Source organism: Callorhinchus milii, unplaced genomic scaffold (genome assembly GCF_018977255.1).
Source record: "Callorhinchus milii isolate IMCB2004 unplaced genomic scaffold, IMCB_Cmil_1.0 Scaffold2, whole genome shotgun sequence".
NCBI classification, from domain to species: Eukaryota; Metazoa; Chordata; class Chondrichthyes; order Chimaeriformes; family Callorhinchidae; genus Callorhinchus; species Callorhinchus milii.
The window spans coordinates 55,805,906-55,822,996 of record NW_024704743.1 but is presented as its reverse complement, the minus strand read 5'-3'; the positions used below and the strand labels follow the sequence as shown (position 1 = coordinate 55,822,996).

At 41.1% G+C, this 17,091-nt stretch overlaps 1 protein-coding gene across 3 annotated transcripts in view; it reads right to left on the bottom strand.

Annotated features, from left to right (window-relative positions):
- The window catches only part of meox2a (mesenchyme homeobox 2a), a 36,186-nt gene extending 20,748 nt beyond the window's left edge, over window positions 1-15,438 (bottom strand). The window contains exons 1-3 of one of the 3 annotated variants that reach the window (XM_007899707.2): window positions 15,409-15,438; window positions 13,648-14,384; window positions 8,851-9,023 (exon numbers count right to left, since the gene is read on the bottom strand). In XM_007899707.2, the coding sequence (XP_007897898.2) occupies window positions 8,851-9,023; window positions 13,648-14,164 (690 nt within the window). In that variant the 5' untranslated portion in view covers window positions 14,165-14,384; window positions 15,409-15,438. Of the gene's footprint in view, window positions 1-8,459; window positions 8,545-8,850; window positions 9,024-13,647; window positions 14,681-15,408 lie in introns of those variants that run through there. The other 2 variants (XM_007899708.2, XM_042332404.1) reach the window with 2 other exon arrangements.
- Between the last annotated feature and the right edge of the window lie 1,653 nt (window positions 15,439-17,091).

Below are 17,091 nucleotides of genomic sequence, written 5' to 3'. Positions count from 1 at the left end.
AACTGGTTCAGCAACCATTACCAAGAGGTTCTCTTTCAGGATCTCTCACCTGAGGGTATTGTTTGTGTTTGCTGGATAAAATCAACATTTTCCTTTGTTAACTAAAGAGTAAAAAATGTGCACAAGTTTCACATTGACCAAATATGCGAAAGCAGCCAATAGTTGCCATTGGTGTGTTTGTATGTGTATGTGCGTGTGTGTGTGTACAGGAGTGGGGTGGGTGAAGTATGGGAGGGATTATTAAGGCTACTGAATTTCTTTGACCATATTTTGGGTCAATGTGATAAAATTACAGTATTGAGATACAATTTCTTCCCCATATCCAAGCCATGCCCGCTCTGCCTTCCCTCACCTCCATAACATCACCCGACTCCACCACTACCTCACCCCTCAGGCCACTGAAACTCTTGCTCATGCCTTCATCACCTCCAGGCTCGACAATGCAAATCCCCTGCTTGTCGGCCTTCCCAACTCCTCCCTCTACAGGCTGCAGATAATCCAGAACTCTGCAGCCCGTGTCCTTTCCCGCACCAAACTCCGTGACCCCATCTCCCCCATTCTCGCCCGACACCATTGGCTCCTTGTCCTTCAGAGGATCCAGTTCAAAATCCTGGTCCTCATCTACAAAGCCCTCCATGGCCTCACCCCACCCTACCTCTGTGACCTCCTAACCCCCTACAAACCCACCCACTCCCTCCGCTCAGCCAGCTCTGGCCTGCTCCACCTCCCCCGACCCACCCTCCCCACCATTGGCGGGAGAGACTTCAGCCACTCTGCCCCCAACCTCTGGAACTCCATCCCCCAATCACTCCGCCTCGGCCCCTGCTTAGCCTCCTTCAAGTCCCGCCCAAAATCCCTCCTCTTCGACAATGCCATTAGTCACCCCCCTATCCCCTCCCCTCCCTTCTCCACCTTGACCCCAGCTTGGGTCTGAAATGCTGCACACTGTCCAATGGCAAGGGGCTCTCCCGACATGAAAGGCGCTGTACAAATGTAATCTTGTTGTTGTTGTTGTACATACCACAAATGCTGCAATTTTCCCCCCGTAGAACTTGATGTACATATGACTTTTCCAGATTCCATGAAATTCTTCACTTAACTATTCTTCACAGCCAATAATAATAATCCTTTCATTTAATATAGTTCCTTATCGTGTCTTCAAGACATCGCAAAGCGCTGTACAGTGCATTGACTGTATTTTGTTGGCAAAATAATGACATTATTTTTCAATTATTTTCTAAGCAAAATACAAATATTTGCATACGCTGTACAGCACAGAAACAGGCCACTTGGCCCAATCAGTCCATGCTGGTGTTTATACTCCACACGAGTCTCCATCTATTATTTACTCCCTCCTTTACCCTTCTGTTCCCTTTTCCCTCATGTACAGTGCACCCCCACACCCTCACCACCGCCACCACAAGCACCTAAGATATCATTTTCATCAATATCATTATTTTCTAGATAATATATTGTTGGTTCACTCTATCGTTTTCTCCTGTCTGGATATACTTTACAGAACTCTTGATCCACTCACTGCCGGTCTAGATGTCCTTCGCTGGAGACTAGTCACGAATGGTGGGCATGTCAAAGGATCTGCAGTCCCAATGAGAAATCTTCATTGTGTTTATAGTGCAGTACCCAATCAGACAGAATGCAACTCTGTATAATTTAATATTTAGCAATTGTTATATTAACACATAAACATTTTTTAAATGATAAATGCTTAAATGCCTTGAATCCATCACTTGATAACATAGTAATAACAACAAAAACTTGCTTTTTATATGGTACTCTTCAAGCGTCTTGCATCTCGGAGATATGTTAAAAAACATATCTCAATCTACAGTATGAATACTGTCACATTTACACCACAATATTTTAATGAGTATTAGTATCTACTTGTAGCATGAGCATAGAGAACAAATCAGTATCATATTGACTGATAACAAATTCTAATAAGACTAATTTTCCCTCGTTCAGCCACCAAAAATTCATAGTAACTCACATAATTTTTTGTCACATCTGGTCCATCCTATATTGTCTGATAGAAACATAGAAATGTGCATCGTAAAAGGAAACGACCATGCGCATGCTACAAATAGATATTAATGCACATTATAATATTGTGGTATAAATGTGGCAATATTCATACTGTAGATTGAGATGTATTTTAAGCACTCTGAGATACAACCTGCATGAGAGTACAATAGAAATATAAGTTATTGTGTTTTTGCTGTGTTTTCAAATGGTAGAGTCCATACTAGTTCACAAAACAAAGAGATTAATTTAATCACATTGCCCCGCTTTATCCCCATACTCCTTCAAGGCCTGCTCTTTCATATGTCTATCTACTTCCCTCTTGAAAGCTACATAGACTCTGACTTCACGACCTTGCTCAGCAGGGCATTCCGCATCTCAACAAATGTTTAATAATAATTCACTTTTCCATTTCAAAAGCAAGATCAAAATTGACTTGCCCAGAACTGCACCTTCACTAAAGACGCCCCAACCCTCAGCTTCTGAATGGGAGCCATAAGGTGGGCTTTCTGTTCTCATCAGTACATTGGACTTTCTGGAAATAGCGTGAGAAAGCTGTGCTGCGACTTGATCCCATTCACTCAGAAACACCTAATATACAGGATGTCACGTTGAAAATGTTCCAGAAGAATAGGGCATTGAGGTGCCAAATCGTCAAATCGTAAAGGCACGAATTAGTACCGAGGTTACAAAACATCAGGAGCAAAGTGAGTGTGATTGCTCTATTTATTTGGGGACATTTTTTACTTTTTGTTTTATTAACACACAATAAGCCACAATTAAGAAGCAAGTGTTATTTTCTAAAATAGATTATATTTCAACCTGCTTTAGAATTGCAGTCTCCTCTCTGAAAACGTTTCCTTGAATAATTAATCTTAAAGTTTTATGATTCTTGCACTCAATATTTTTGTGGCGTTTTGTTTACTAGCTTTCAATACCAATACAATTGAATTTTTTTTTCTGCTTTATTCTTCTTGTTATCTGTCACTAAACCTTTGAAGAAGTATGAGTCTTGTGATCTGACAGCCTTAAATGAAACCAGAAAAGTGGTCAAAACGATATACTGAAAGCATTTTAATATTCTTATGTTTCATTGATGCTCCACAGGATATTTGTTCTGATAAAAGGTTAGTTCTATTTCATAGAATCATATATGCTTACACCACAGAAGGAGGCCATTCGGCCCATCGTGCCTGTGCCAGTTCTTTGAAAGAGCTACCATCTAGTATCACTCCCCTCGTTCTTGCCCCATAGCCCTGCAAATTCTTCCTTTTCAAGAGCCTATCAAATTCCCGTTTGAAAGCTGATATCAAATCTGCTTCCACCACCCAAAATTCTCCTTCTCTCCCCTCTGGTTCTTTTAATTATTTAATTATCTTAAATCAATGTCACCTGGTTACCGATCCACCCACCAAAGGAAACAGTCTCTCCCTATTTACTCTATCAAAACCCCTCATAATTTTGAACACCTCTATTAAATATCCCCTCAACCGTCTCTGCTCTAAGGAGAATAATCCCAGGCTCTCAAGTCTCTCTGGTATCATTCTTGTAAATCATCTCTGCACCCTCACCAAGACCCTGACATCCTTCCTAAAGTGTGGTGCCCAGAATTGAACAAATACTCCAGCTGAGGCCTAACCAGCAATTTGTAAATGTTCAACATAACTTCCTTGCTCTTATACTCTATACCTCTATTTATAAAGCCCAGGATCCCATATGCTTTTTTAACTGCTTTATCAACTTGTCCTGCCACCTTCAAATATTTGTGTATGTGAACCCCCAGGTCTAGACCCTGTTCCTGCAGCCTTTACAATTTTAATCTTAATCTTATAATTAATCTTATAAATTAAGATTAAAAGATAAATTACAGCCCTTACTAATTTTCCCTTATATATATAAACCCTATATATATATATGATATAAATAGACCCTGTTCCTGCAGCCCTTACAATTTTAATCTTAATCTTATAATTAATCTTATAAATTAAGATTAAAAGGTAAATTACAGCCCTTACTAATATATATATATATATTATAAATATTTATCTTTTAATCTTATAAATATTTATGTGTATAACAGCCTGATATTTCACCCTGAAAAGTATGGATTTGTGGCATCTGGTGGAACATTATTTTGGCCAAAGTCTTTTTACTAATTCTAATATTATAAGGCGCCTGTAATACTCAAAGAGTTCTCCACTCATAACTGTTAATTCCAGATGGCAATGCTCTTGGGTTTGCTTTTGTTAGACCCAATACAAATTTGACCAGAGAGACGCTAACACTGTGGGGTGCTTGCCTGTAAAATGTAAGAAATATCTGAGAAGCTATTCTTCACTTGATTTGCTTCTGTCACCTTGGCAGTGAGAGCTAGCCAGCCTACCAAGAGATGAGATCTGAAATGGATTGGGGTCTACAGTAATTGATACAGTGACACTTTAAGAGAAACTAAAGCATATTCACTGGAGATTTGTGGAAGCAATATAATAATATGGCACTTTGCCTACACATGGTCGAATGGGGCAAAATCATAAACCCAAGAGTTAGTGTGACTTGGTAGCTCATGGGGTGATGAGATAAGTGAGCCAACCTCACTCACACAGTAAACACCGTGTCACCAACCTTCTCATCCACTTTTGTGTTTACATAACTCCTATTTTTATGTATTCCATGGAACACAATGATTCCTGGGATGTGGGTAGAGGGAAGGATGCCAGGATTCAATAGCGTAGCTGTGGGTAAGGACAAATATTATGGAGTTTCTATTTTTATTGCCTTAGGGGACCAACAATCTATACAGAACTTTCTGCTAGGATATAAAATGGTGCAGTGAAATCCATGAGAGGGCTTATTTTGAATGGTCTGTGAAAAAAAATGGATTTGGTAGGCTGAATAACTTATCCAGTTCCATGCATCCTTATGTCTTTAAGTTATATAAGATTAAATATATTTTTGGTTAACTAAACTGTATTTAATAGCACCCTGAAGGCAAAATAAATAATGGCCGTATGTTCTAACTATGGTTTTGAAAAGATTCCTGGTTTACTTTGATGCTGATAGTTTTGGTATTTCTTTAAATTGGGAATTGCAAATAGATCCCTATCAAGGAATCCACTTGAAAAAATATTGCTTATCATTAGGTTTACATCTAACAAGACTACTGTAATGTAAAAATGTATAGTGCTAAATTGACACTTTAAATATGTTCCATATACCAAAACATTGTTGAAAGTTTGCTAATATTGGGGTTTATTAAAAAGCAGTTTAATAACATTTACTCAAATGAAACATTTGTAATTTAATAACATTTGAATAAATGTTATGAAACAACAAATGTTTAATAACATTTGAATAAATAATCCTTGCATTTGATAAAACACCAAAAGGACGTCTAAAGTGCCTCACAGAATTCACGGTAAAGTATAGTTGCTGTATATTTTTGTAGCTGAACTTTAAATGTCTATCAAAATCATACGCTTTTTTATATTATGAAACATCTAATCTTTTAAACACTATTTAATAATAATAAACCTTGTATTTGATGTAGCACCTGATTACGTCGTTGAGACATTTCAAAGCACTTCACAGGATAGATTGCAAAGTGGATTGACTGTGCATTTTGTCAGCTAAATAATCATATTAAAAAGTTAACACAGCTTATTAGTAACAAACAATACACAATGTTCACCCACAAAATATAGTCAATACACTTTACAGTATATCCTGTAAACTGATTGAGACATCATCCTGACATGAAAGGCACTATACTAAATGTAAGGATTATTATTCATTATTATTGCAAAATACACATTCTAAATGATGGAGATGTACATTTAATAAACATCAGCCTTTTTATACCAAACATATTTTGTCAAATTTAATTGCACAATTTCATTTATTATTTATGGATTTATTTGAAATTATGCACACAACTATATTTGGTGTGTAATACTGTAGTTATTCTAAAAGCTGTTCTATACTGTAGCTAAAAATCAATGATTATGAAGACGGCCATAAATGCTACGACCAAAATGTTGCCGAATATTTTTGCAGTAATCGGTTTGTGTTGTGCATGTTTAATTACAGCAGTACTGGTACTTTTTTTCAAGGGAGTTTCTCCCAGTATTTTGGCCAATAATCCCCCAAATAAAACTGGTCACTCACTCCATGGCTGCTTTTGGGACACTGTTGTGTGCAAATTGCCTGCCTCATTTGCCCACAAAATATATACAGAAAATACACCTTGCTATATATCCTGTGAAACATTGTGAGATATTCTCCTGATGTGAAAGGCACAAAAACAAATGTAAGGATTATTTATTATTAAATCCTGTGAAGTACTGTGAGACTTCTGAATGTGAAAAGCACTATATCAAATGTAAGGATTATTTATCATAAATCCTGTGAAGCACTTTGAGACATCCTCCTGAGATGAAAGGCACTGTATCAAATGTAAGGATTATTGTTATTTCTTATTTTATGCCCCAATACCTTAGGACTCAACTGAACACTATTTTTGTATAATTTCCTGCTTATGTTTGTTCTGTTTATTAAAGTGCTCGAATATGCTTTTAATACATTGAAAATGTAAAATAATTTGAACAAGGTATATATTTGTGCATCCTGTGACCCAATGGTTAAATTAATTTTTGTGTTTTTTTTTTCCCCTGACTGATACTTTTTTTCCCTGATTGATATTGTGCTACTTGATATGATAAAAGTTGGACACACATGAATACGTATGGTTACAAACATTTATGAAAACTTAAGTCAACAATCAGCCAATTTAACCAATTTATTTATCTAAATAAGCTCATAATTTGTGCTTTAATTTGATTTTTTATGAGTGTCAGATATATATATAGATGACCTCCGCATCAATAAATGCACCAAAATCAAACAAATTCATTAAACATTGTTTAAAAAATCAAATCAAAGCATAAGTGATAAGTTTATTTAGATAAATAAATTGGTGGTGGCTAATAATGATGTGCAATAATTCACAATTTGTGAGTAAGGAGAGCCGAGCTGATTGTTGATCCTGGACGGCCGGACGGAGTTCTGATACGCCGTCCGGTGTGGAGAGCGCTATATAAATCCAAGTTGTTGTTGTTTTCATAAATGTTTGGATCCCCAGGGTATTCATGTACGCCCCAACTTTCATAACAACAGCTACAGTTTTAAGTATTTTAACACCTCTGGAAAAAAATCTCAGAAATGTTTATCTTCGCTACCATCATGTTGTTATAATAATAATAATAATCTTTGCATTGATATAGTGCCTTATCACATCCGTAGGACATCTCAATGTGATTCATAGGATATACTGTAAAGTGAATTGACTGTGTATTTGGTGGGTGAAAATGTGGCAGCCAATTGTGCACAGCAGTGGCCCACAAACAGTCGTGGAATGAGTGATTTTTGGGGGAAGAATTATTACCCCGTTATGCCCTGTTTACTTGTGTACCATAAACAATTACGGATTTATAGCTCCATCAAAGCTCCTCGGAGGAGTGTAAACCGCGGAGAGTTAATTTCGCAGCTCAAATTACCCGCTGTCTGCATGGCGTGGAGGACAACATGGGAAAACCACATCTGGGTCTCCTGCTGCAGATCTCCTTTCTGCTTTAATCTAGAATTCAACTAGCAATGTAGGCTTAACGCAAATAATGTAACACATCCCCCGACTGGGAGCAGCGTTCACCGTGACATTCCGGGAAAGAAAATTATATCCCGAAGGTTTCGCTGCCCAAAGTGAGTACGATTTTAGCGCCTGTAATGAGTGGATCCAGCCAGGATCTTGCCATGAATGGTTAAAAGGAAGCTGGAAAGATCACAAGCAACAACAAAAAAGCACAAGATGTATTTTTGTGTGTTTGTGTTTGACGTGTTCTCTGATGTGAAAGACACAGTGCAAATAATATTGTTGCATTGCCTACTCTATTTGTCTCCCTTTCTCTGTGTACAGTAACCTGTCTCACTCTCACTCTCTGGAGTACTCCCCCTTTCCCTGTCTCCTTATGAACAGTAAGGAAACAAACAACTTCGCAAAGCGAGACAATTTTTCAACTGATGTTTGGCTGCTCATTGAGTTGGGTATCAGTTTCACTTTGTTTGTTAGCGCATTAGCTTTGAGTGAAGGGGGTGGAGGAGAAGGTGTGTGTGTGTGGGGGGGTGTGGTGGGGGGGGGGGGGGGCGGTGGAATGCATTGCATTGAGGAATTTTTCGAAAGAAGTTGAATAGGGCAATAAGTGGAAAACCCAAACTGCTGCGAAATAAAATCGGCCGATAAGATAAAGGGAACGAAGGAGGGGCAACGAAAGAGGAAAACGCACGAATGCAATCAAAGAATCAGAGAGAGAGAGAAAAAAAAATCCCATGTAATTTTATCCAGTTTGACCTCCCCTTCCCCCACCTGCTTTGACACATCCAGGAGCCTCGATCTATTGGGTCTCATCGGTCTTTGCATGACATGTCCTCTTCAGTTTCAGTGGCACATGTTACCTTTGGACAGATGAACACAGGCTGACAGTTGTGTCAGATCTTTATACTCTGCTCTGGTGTTTACAGTTAAACCCATCGCTACACCCAACTCTCGGTTCAACGTGTTCTCAATCGGATGAGATTTTCCCAACACACACACACACACACACACACACACATGCAGTTGGTCAGGATGCTGCTGTTCTAAGTTAATTTTGAATGAATCGCTGGTGGTTGTTTTTTTATTGCCTGGGCAGTATTCAGGAATCAACACACACAACTCTGTGACACCCCCCACCCCCCCCCCCCCCCCCCCCCCCCCCTTACCTGTCTCTCGGTGAGGTCCAGATTCACAGCTATCTCATATCTCCTTAGTCTGGTCAGGTAGTTGTGATGAGCGAACTCAGCTTCCAGCTCCCTGATCTGCTCCTTGGTGAAGGCTGTCCTTTCCTTGCGAGGTTTGCTGTTCACCTCTCCCTTGTAGCTGCCTTCTTGCGTCTCTGCAAATCAACATTGCAGTCAGATTTACATCGACGATGCAACTGTTATTTCAACAGCAAAGAGCGCCACGTTCAAGCCCATTTCTTGTTACATTTCTGTCCGCAGATTGGCTCAAAAAATACACCCCCTCAAAATACACAGTCGCCGCATATTACAGTAAATCCCGTCAAGCGCTTACAGGCGCTGGATCAAAATTCAGGATTATTATTTTTCTTTAGTGATGTGGGGAGGGGGGCGGGGAGGGGAGTGGGGGAGGGGTGTGAAAATGGGACGTTTCAGAAGAGATTCGATGTGCTCGTTATCGCATCGAATCAGTTCGTGTGGCTGCATTGCTCACTGGCTGACTATTCAGACGGTTATATTTTGCAAACGTTTCTCAAACTGCAGCATTTCATCAGAATTCCCATGTGCCAATAATTTTCTAAAACAATGTTGAACGTTTTTGCAAACGGGTTTGGGGGTGTTGCTTTGCGGGACGCTGAAGCCACGGTCATCGCTCTTCATTTTTATTGAAACAAATGCAGGAAAACTAATACGTTGTCGGGGTTTCCACCCAAAAGAGCCAGATTCGGTTTTAAAACTCGTTCTGTCGAGATCCCAGGTTTGCTTGAACGAATTGAAGCAACACGTTGGCACACACAAAATGTTATGAAGGCGAAGACAGAAAAATCCTCGCAGTAGGAAACAAGTATAGGTTTCAGGACATCAGTTAATTTGGGACAAATGTTAACGTTGTTTGTTGCACAGTGGAAAGAAATGCCCTTTTTCGGTACGATCATAAAAATTATAATTATATCTTATAATTAATGCTGAGCTACATATTGAGAATCACGGTGAGCTCAAAATGAAATGCACATCTATTACAAAAATGTAAGAGAAATGATTTAATTATCCAAGAGAGATTATGCAGGTTATTTAACTAAAATGTGCAGGACTCCTCATGGCCATAAGGATAAAGCTTTCTATCAAATAAACTCTCACAGCACAAAATAATACTACTACTGATAATAACAATCCTTGCATTTGATAAAGCGTTTTTTTTCACGTCTTCTCGACGTCTCAAAGCGCTTCACAGAATAGACTGTGAAGGGAATTGACTGTATGTTTGCGGGTGAAACGCAGAAGCCAATTGCACAGAGCAGTGTCCCACAAAAACAGCGGACCCTGGATTGAAGTGACCAAATTATTATTTCTTTCAGGGATTGTTATCCCCAGAAAAGCGATCCGCCAATCGACTTAACAACCGGATTCCTACTTCTTATCTCTGGGAAAGCAGAGGCGTGTGGAGTAGGGAAAGTTGCCCAAGTTTTCGCTCTGTCCGGGAATAAAGCTCAGCTCTCCCGCTTGCGGGGCGACTGCACTCACCACTGAGCTGCAGGACTGCACCGGGTGAACATTATTCAAGTTATGAAATTATTGGCCACTTTTTTTTTCGCGTGAACTAAAATAACTCAGTGTTTTTTTTTTCCGAAAACGGTAAACGGGCGATCAATGTGCTGAACGCTCTCCCGATGAACTGACACATGTGTACAACGGGGCAGTTGCACTCTGAGCTGATTGATGGCTTTCATACGAACGGGGTTTATATTTTGGCTCCGCGGATGTGACAGTTGTTTAGTTATTTTCTGCACAACCACAAAAAAAAACCTGCGACAGAATTCAGACACAGTGGAATATAAACACCAGACATGTCATGAAACTGCAGGCGCTGAATGAAAGGGAATGAGGATCGTTTGATACTAATATTGTATTGTGTCCCTCTCATAGTAATGGTTTTCTGCTATTAAGTCCACAGCAATAGTTTCCTGATCACTCGTTTTTTTATTCAAATGCAAAATCAAATCAAACGCGATGATTATCTGAGTGATATCCATTATGAGCTCTATAGTATGAGGACATCAATTATAGTGTATATTTATACAAAACTAACAGTGGAGAGGAATATATTTTTTTAAATAGCCGTCTTTTCCAAAGTTTTGCAATTGGAGGATAAGGGCGGCACAATTTTCTTGCCGTTATATGTTGCGTTTATTGATACCGCCTAAGTTTTAATACACTTAGTATTAATACACTGGTTTTAATACACGCCGGGAAGGTCGCCACTCTGAACGCCAAGTTATTTCAGTTCCATGTATTTTCCGCAGAGGAAAGTTAGACCATACTGTTTCCCGATTAACTTAAGCTGGGTCATTTGCAGTTTGCCAATGAATTCAGGGTTTTGATCCTATTTATGTTGAGACCGTAGAGCTGTGCCTGGGACCATATGCTGCAGTGTGTGGTGGGTTGTTATTAGATGTTTAATGGGATCTTTGCAAATGCGCCCTCCATCTCCCACTGAAGACTTGCATTTCTGTTTACAAAGAGGAAAAGGATACAAACAACACGAGAAGCAACTCGGCACAGGCAGCAGGTGTAAAAACAGCAATATGGGGTCTGGCCCTTTGCAGCTCAACGCTTTGTCTTTGTAGTAAAACTGAAAAGGACATTTATATTTCCTGCCCACGCTCTGCTCTGTGAGGCTTGGTGATGAATGTGTGAATCAGAGGAAATACAGCCCATTAACCGACGATAGATTTATTGTTTGAAAGTAAATCTCAGCAATTCTTCGCGCAAATCTTGGCAAAAGATTATTATTTCATGAATTGGAAAGATTGAGCGCTCAGCATGTGTGTGCATGCATCCTCACAACCCATCGAGCGCTCTGGGAGTCGAACAGAAAAGGGAGATGTTTTGAGACCGTTTATAATTCAATTTTACAGTTTGTGGAAATTGTCGAGCAACATCTTACATTTCCAAAACGTTTGCATTCATTTGTTTTAAATGGGGATTTCACCCCGTGTTTATTCTGAGCGTTGCAAGTTCATTTCACTGAACAGTGCTTAAAAACAACGTGCAAGCCTTGGGCTGAACTAACCGCACAAAACAAAAAAGTCCTTTGTTTTGGAGCTCGTTTTATTCCCTTCCAGATCATTCATCTAGCGATCCATGGTAAAATTAATTGATGTTAAAAACTCCCATGTTCTTCAAGCACCCGGAGAGGTTTTGTTTCTATTAACTTTATTGAAATACTTTGGGGAAAAAAACACTTTGCCTTGTGATAAGGCGCCATATCAAATGCAAGGATGATTATGATTATTATTATTTTAAAAATTGCTATGTTAAAGCAACACTGGGAGATTTCCTCTTTTTTATTAAAAAAAAGTTAATTTATAATCATTGAATTATTCAGCACAGGAGGAGACCATTCCACCCTTACCTGTGAGAAAACATTTAGATTCACCCCCTGCCATTTTCCCATACCCTTTTGTAACTTTATTGTTCAGCTGTTCGTCTAATTCCCTTTTAAACGGTGTTGTGGGTGTTGACCTACAAAATGCAGTCACTACACCCTACAGCAGTGGTGCGTTTTCGAGATGGCCCCCGGCGTGAGAGGCACCACATCAAGGAAAGAGCTGATTATCCTTATTTGTGGATTCTGCATATTCTGGAATAGCAGAGAAGTGTTGGAGAAGTGCGTTGCACCGAAGGACAGAGTGCAAACGAATTGCAAATGCAATGATCCAAATTGCGGGGGATGGGGGTGGGGGGTAAAGGATTTGGGATATGTTTCTATTTCAGATTGGGCGGGAGAGTAACTAGTTGGAGAAATCATTAAAGTAATGCTCCATTAATCGCCGTGTTTGGGCACTTCTGTCACAGTGAGAGTGCTGGCGAGTGTGACTGTGAATTGCTTGTGCGGTTGTAATTACGAGTTGTCAAGAGCATCGTGAAAACATACTGTCGTCGGGGGGTGTACCCTTGAACACAATTTCATGTGGTCGGAGTTTGCTTCGGCTTTACTCCTGTTTGCAATTACACTGGAACCCGACGATGCGCTCCACTCTTTTGCGCCGGACCCGCAACGCTTCCAAATGCCGCAGTTTAAATCCATCAATACTTGGGTTTCAAACCCAGTCAGACGGCCGCAAATACGATTAACCCTCACCTCGTGTGACAGTGACGATCCTGCGTTAATAAAGTGAGTGAGTGGTGCAGTGTCAGTGTCAGTGCAGTGCAGTGTCAGGTTGACTTCACCTTCTGCACATCCTTCAGATGGTCGGTGTTTTGATGGCTTCAAAATTTTGCAAAATTTGGGGATTTTCCGTGTGATTTGAACACAATAAACGGCGTTTTGCCGGCGCGATGAGTTGGGTTATATAATGGCAAGTTCGCAGCTTCTCTTTGAGATCTGCTCGGGTGCAAAGCCATTCTGTTCTCACTGCGCTTTAACATCGTGATAGATCACCGCAAAACAGACTTGTTGCGTGCGGCAGAAATGGGTCGATTTGGGCTTTTAAAAGGGGAGCGTTAACGTGTGGGACCCACCCAGACCACAGCCGGCGTTAGCAACGAGGAGCGTGGGGGTCCGGGCTGTTCAGGCTGTCACCCCGGAGAGGAGGCGAACGGTATATTTATTTAAAACACCGGAATCGTTTTACTTTTGAGTTGGCAATTGGGTACCAGGGGGGTGTGAGACACCTGGAACCTGCCCACAAGCAGATGTGCACGTTGTGCATTCACACGGGTGGGTGGGTGGGGGGGTTGGTGAGGGAGGGCTTGCGCCCGGATCCCGGGGCTCCTTACCTGAGACATCACTCTTCCTCTTGGGGTGCCTTTTCTCCGTCTCCACAGCAGTGATCGGCTGCCGCCCGTACTCTCCGGGGTGACAGGATCCCACCACACTGGCGTTGCTGGAGCCCAGGCTGGCATTGCTCTCCACCAGGCTGGAGGCGTTTGGCCCCAGATCCGGGGGTCCCGACTCGGGCTGGACACAGAGCGTGTGCCTGGTGGGAGGAGGGGGCGAGGAGATGTGGGGAATGTGCCAGGTGGTTTGCACCGCTTGTTGTTGCTGCTGCTGTTGTTGCTGCTGCTGCTGCTGTTGATGGTTTCGGTGGTGATGATGTAGGTGATGGTGATGACGCTGAGCCGTAAACATGTTTTCTTCATTAGGAAATCCAGTTATGATACACGAAGAAGATAGGTCTGGGAAAGCCACATGGTCGGATCTTCCATGAAGAGCTAAAGGAGACTGGGAGAAATGGTGCAGGCTCTGGGCTGGGGCATGAGAGCTGCGCAGGCAGCTGAATATTGTATGATCCATGGTGGAGGAGGTTCAGATTCCAAGAAGCTGGAATTATATCCAACTGCACCTTCGATTTCAAAGTAAACAGCTTCCAAAAAAGCAAAGGTCTTTGAGGCGATCTGGATCAATCGCCCTGTAACAGCCAGGGCTCTCTCTGAATAAACACACACACACAGCAGCTAACCCTGGTTCTCGGATGACAAGTGATCCGGAGCCAAACGCGTCTTGTCCCAGGGAACTGCTTTAAGGGGAAAAAATCGTGGAAGAGATATAAATAGTTTGTAACGTGAGAGGGGGCTGGATCTAAGGCAGGGTCCCAACCACATGTGAAGCTACCTCCNAAAAAACATCAGCCCCATAAATCATAGCAATTAATGACCGGAAATTCACAGGCATAGAGAAAGAGAAACAACGTTTTCCAAAGCAAAGGGAGGGCGGGGGGACTTCGGATATTTTTTCGCATCAAAATGTTGCAATGTGCTGCCGCTGGCTTCAGCCTAAAGTGCTGGTGGTTTTGAACACAGCGAATGATGCAGTGGGAAAGGCAAAAGCAAATAAGCTCTAACGTGTTGGCACCCCGAGGGTGTCAGATGTCCACAACGTGTCATGTACCTTAGGGGAAAAACCTGTGGCTGTCAATCAGCGCCTCAAGAGCCAGAGGAGAGTCTGCCTGGTGCCCTTCTACAAGGGAACTTCAAGAAAAGAGAAATGGAAAGAGAGAGAGAGAGAGAGAGAGAGAGACTGTCATCAAGTCTCCAAAGGAAATAGAAAAGTACATCTTCAGATGACAGAGTAAATTCCCATCTGATGAAGTCAGTCGGATAGGCACGAGTTTATTTTCTGATTGCTGTTGGTATGATACACTTTGCTAAACTTTGGAGCCTCCCCTGTCAGGACTGACCTGCTTCACTCGTTTGCTTCAGACCTCATTGGTACTGACATGGATATTGTGCTTTCAATTGCAAACACGTACACCGTTTAAGTTTATTGAAACTCTCGCCTTGCCGTGACTGTTACTTTAGGGGAAAACGTTTCTAGGAGGTATCTAAAAAGAGATGGAATTATATTTTAAATAAAACAGAATAGCCAGAGATGTGGATTTTAACAGTTTGATAATATAAGAGTTCATTTTATACAGGTTAATGTTAGTGAGCTGTATGGGTTTCCATCAGCAAGAATTGATTTAAACTTTAAAGTAATAATCTTACAAATCGGGACATAACATAATACATACAGCTTTAAGAAGAGAAACGATTGCTTACCCGTGATTATTTCGAGGACTATGCAGAAAACCAAATAGAATAAACTTGTCCAAAAAAGTTATAAAAAATAGCGTTAGAAAAAGGCAAAACGGCAAGGGCAGCATTAATCAACTCCCGTATGAATGTATTCAATCGTTTTATTTCCTGCTGGGAATTGAGCTCGATTTGGGTTAAAAAATTGGAACAACAGTGAGTGATAGAAAGCAAACGCTGTCTGTAAGAGCAGAACCAGCTGATCCTCTCATTGACAGCAATATGATAAACTGATGTGTGGATGAAATGGGAGTTCGGTCGTTTAATGTCACGAGGGAACACGTTTCTTTCTTCAGTACTTTTCCCAATCAGTTGAATTGCAAATTAGAAAACAAAACAATGATCCCAATCCTTCTTTCATATCGTTGCATCGTCAAAGCAACAGACAACGGAGACAACAGCTACTACTTATTAGCAGTCTGTAACATAATTAACTGAATGTCAATTGGTTGTACCTGGAAACTTACAGCAATACATGATTTGAAACATAATTGGCATGATTTTGGATCGTAACTATAATTGCATAGAAATGTCGATCACAAACCACTAAATAAATCGGCACTGATGGCAACGCTATACATAGTTTCAATAACACAGACAGTTTCTGTATTCATACCGTTAACACTACAATAATTACTGCAATTATATATTCGGCTGCAGCGAGGGCTTCGTTGCAACTTTAACTGGAAAGTTTTAAGCAAGAGACCTCCTGATTGAGCGGATTAGAATGGTTGATTTTCCCCCCACAGGGAAATGTACATGTGTTTTGAAAACTCCTCGATTGATGGGGCAAAAAAATCCACCTGGGTCTACATTGACTATTTCTGCAGCATTTCAGAGCGCCGAGCGTTTGGCAAATTGTTGAATGGAGTTTAAACTGCGAAACGTGCTCTCTGTAGCTCTTGAAATAATTAACAGAAACCAGCTTCGAAATTAAGGACGGATTCAACAATATGCCAAATGCTGGTCGCTCTGAAAATGCTACAGAAAACACCAGTCGATCTGTGTGAATTTCTCCCCAGGAATATCTGTGCGAGTCGGGAATTTCTTTTTCACATCTGCTGATGCGAAAAGCAGAGGCGTTCCTTCTCGCCTGTTTTACTCATATCGGCCGGGTTCAGGGGATGGACCAACACTGTTCAAGGAGATTAAATAAAACAAGGATAAATTGGGGGCGATTGCAGTGTACAGTTGAAGGGACAGGAACCCCGCACGGTTGCGGGCAGAGTTCAGTTGCAAGTAATTGCAGGAGAAGGGCCAGAGACTCAGTGGAGAGAATGGTCCAGTAATTATTACCCAAATTAAAACCGATCAAATCTTCTGGGCTTTTACCCCTAAAGTGACACGAGCAGAACTGCAGAATGCAACATCCGACGGTTCAGCGTAAAGTGTCGGGGGTTCAGTCTCCCTCTGGATCCAAGACCGGAGCACAGGTCACTCTGGTGATATATTCTCCAGACCCTTGTTCTCTTTTTTTTCCCCCCCTCCTCTCTCGAAACGAAATCGAATGCATTTTTAAAACCTTTTTTTTTGTTAACTCGGTGTGTGATCACAGCCGCTCTTTATCAGACGCTCTTTACGATTGGGAGCAGTGAGGGTGAGGTACAGGCTGACCCGCAGCCCATTCCGGGTACCATCACACATCTTACA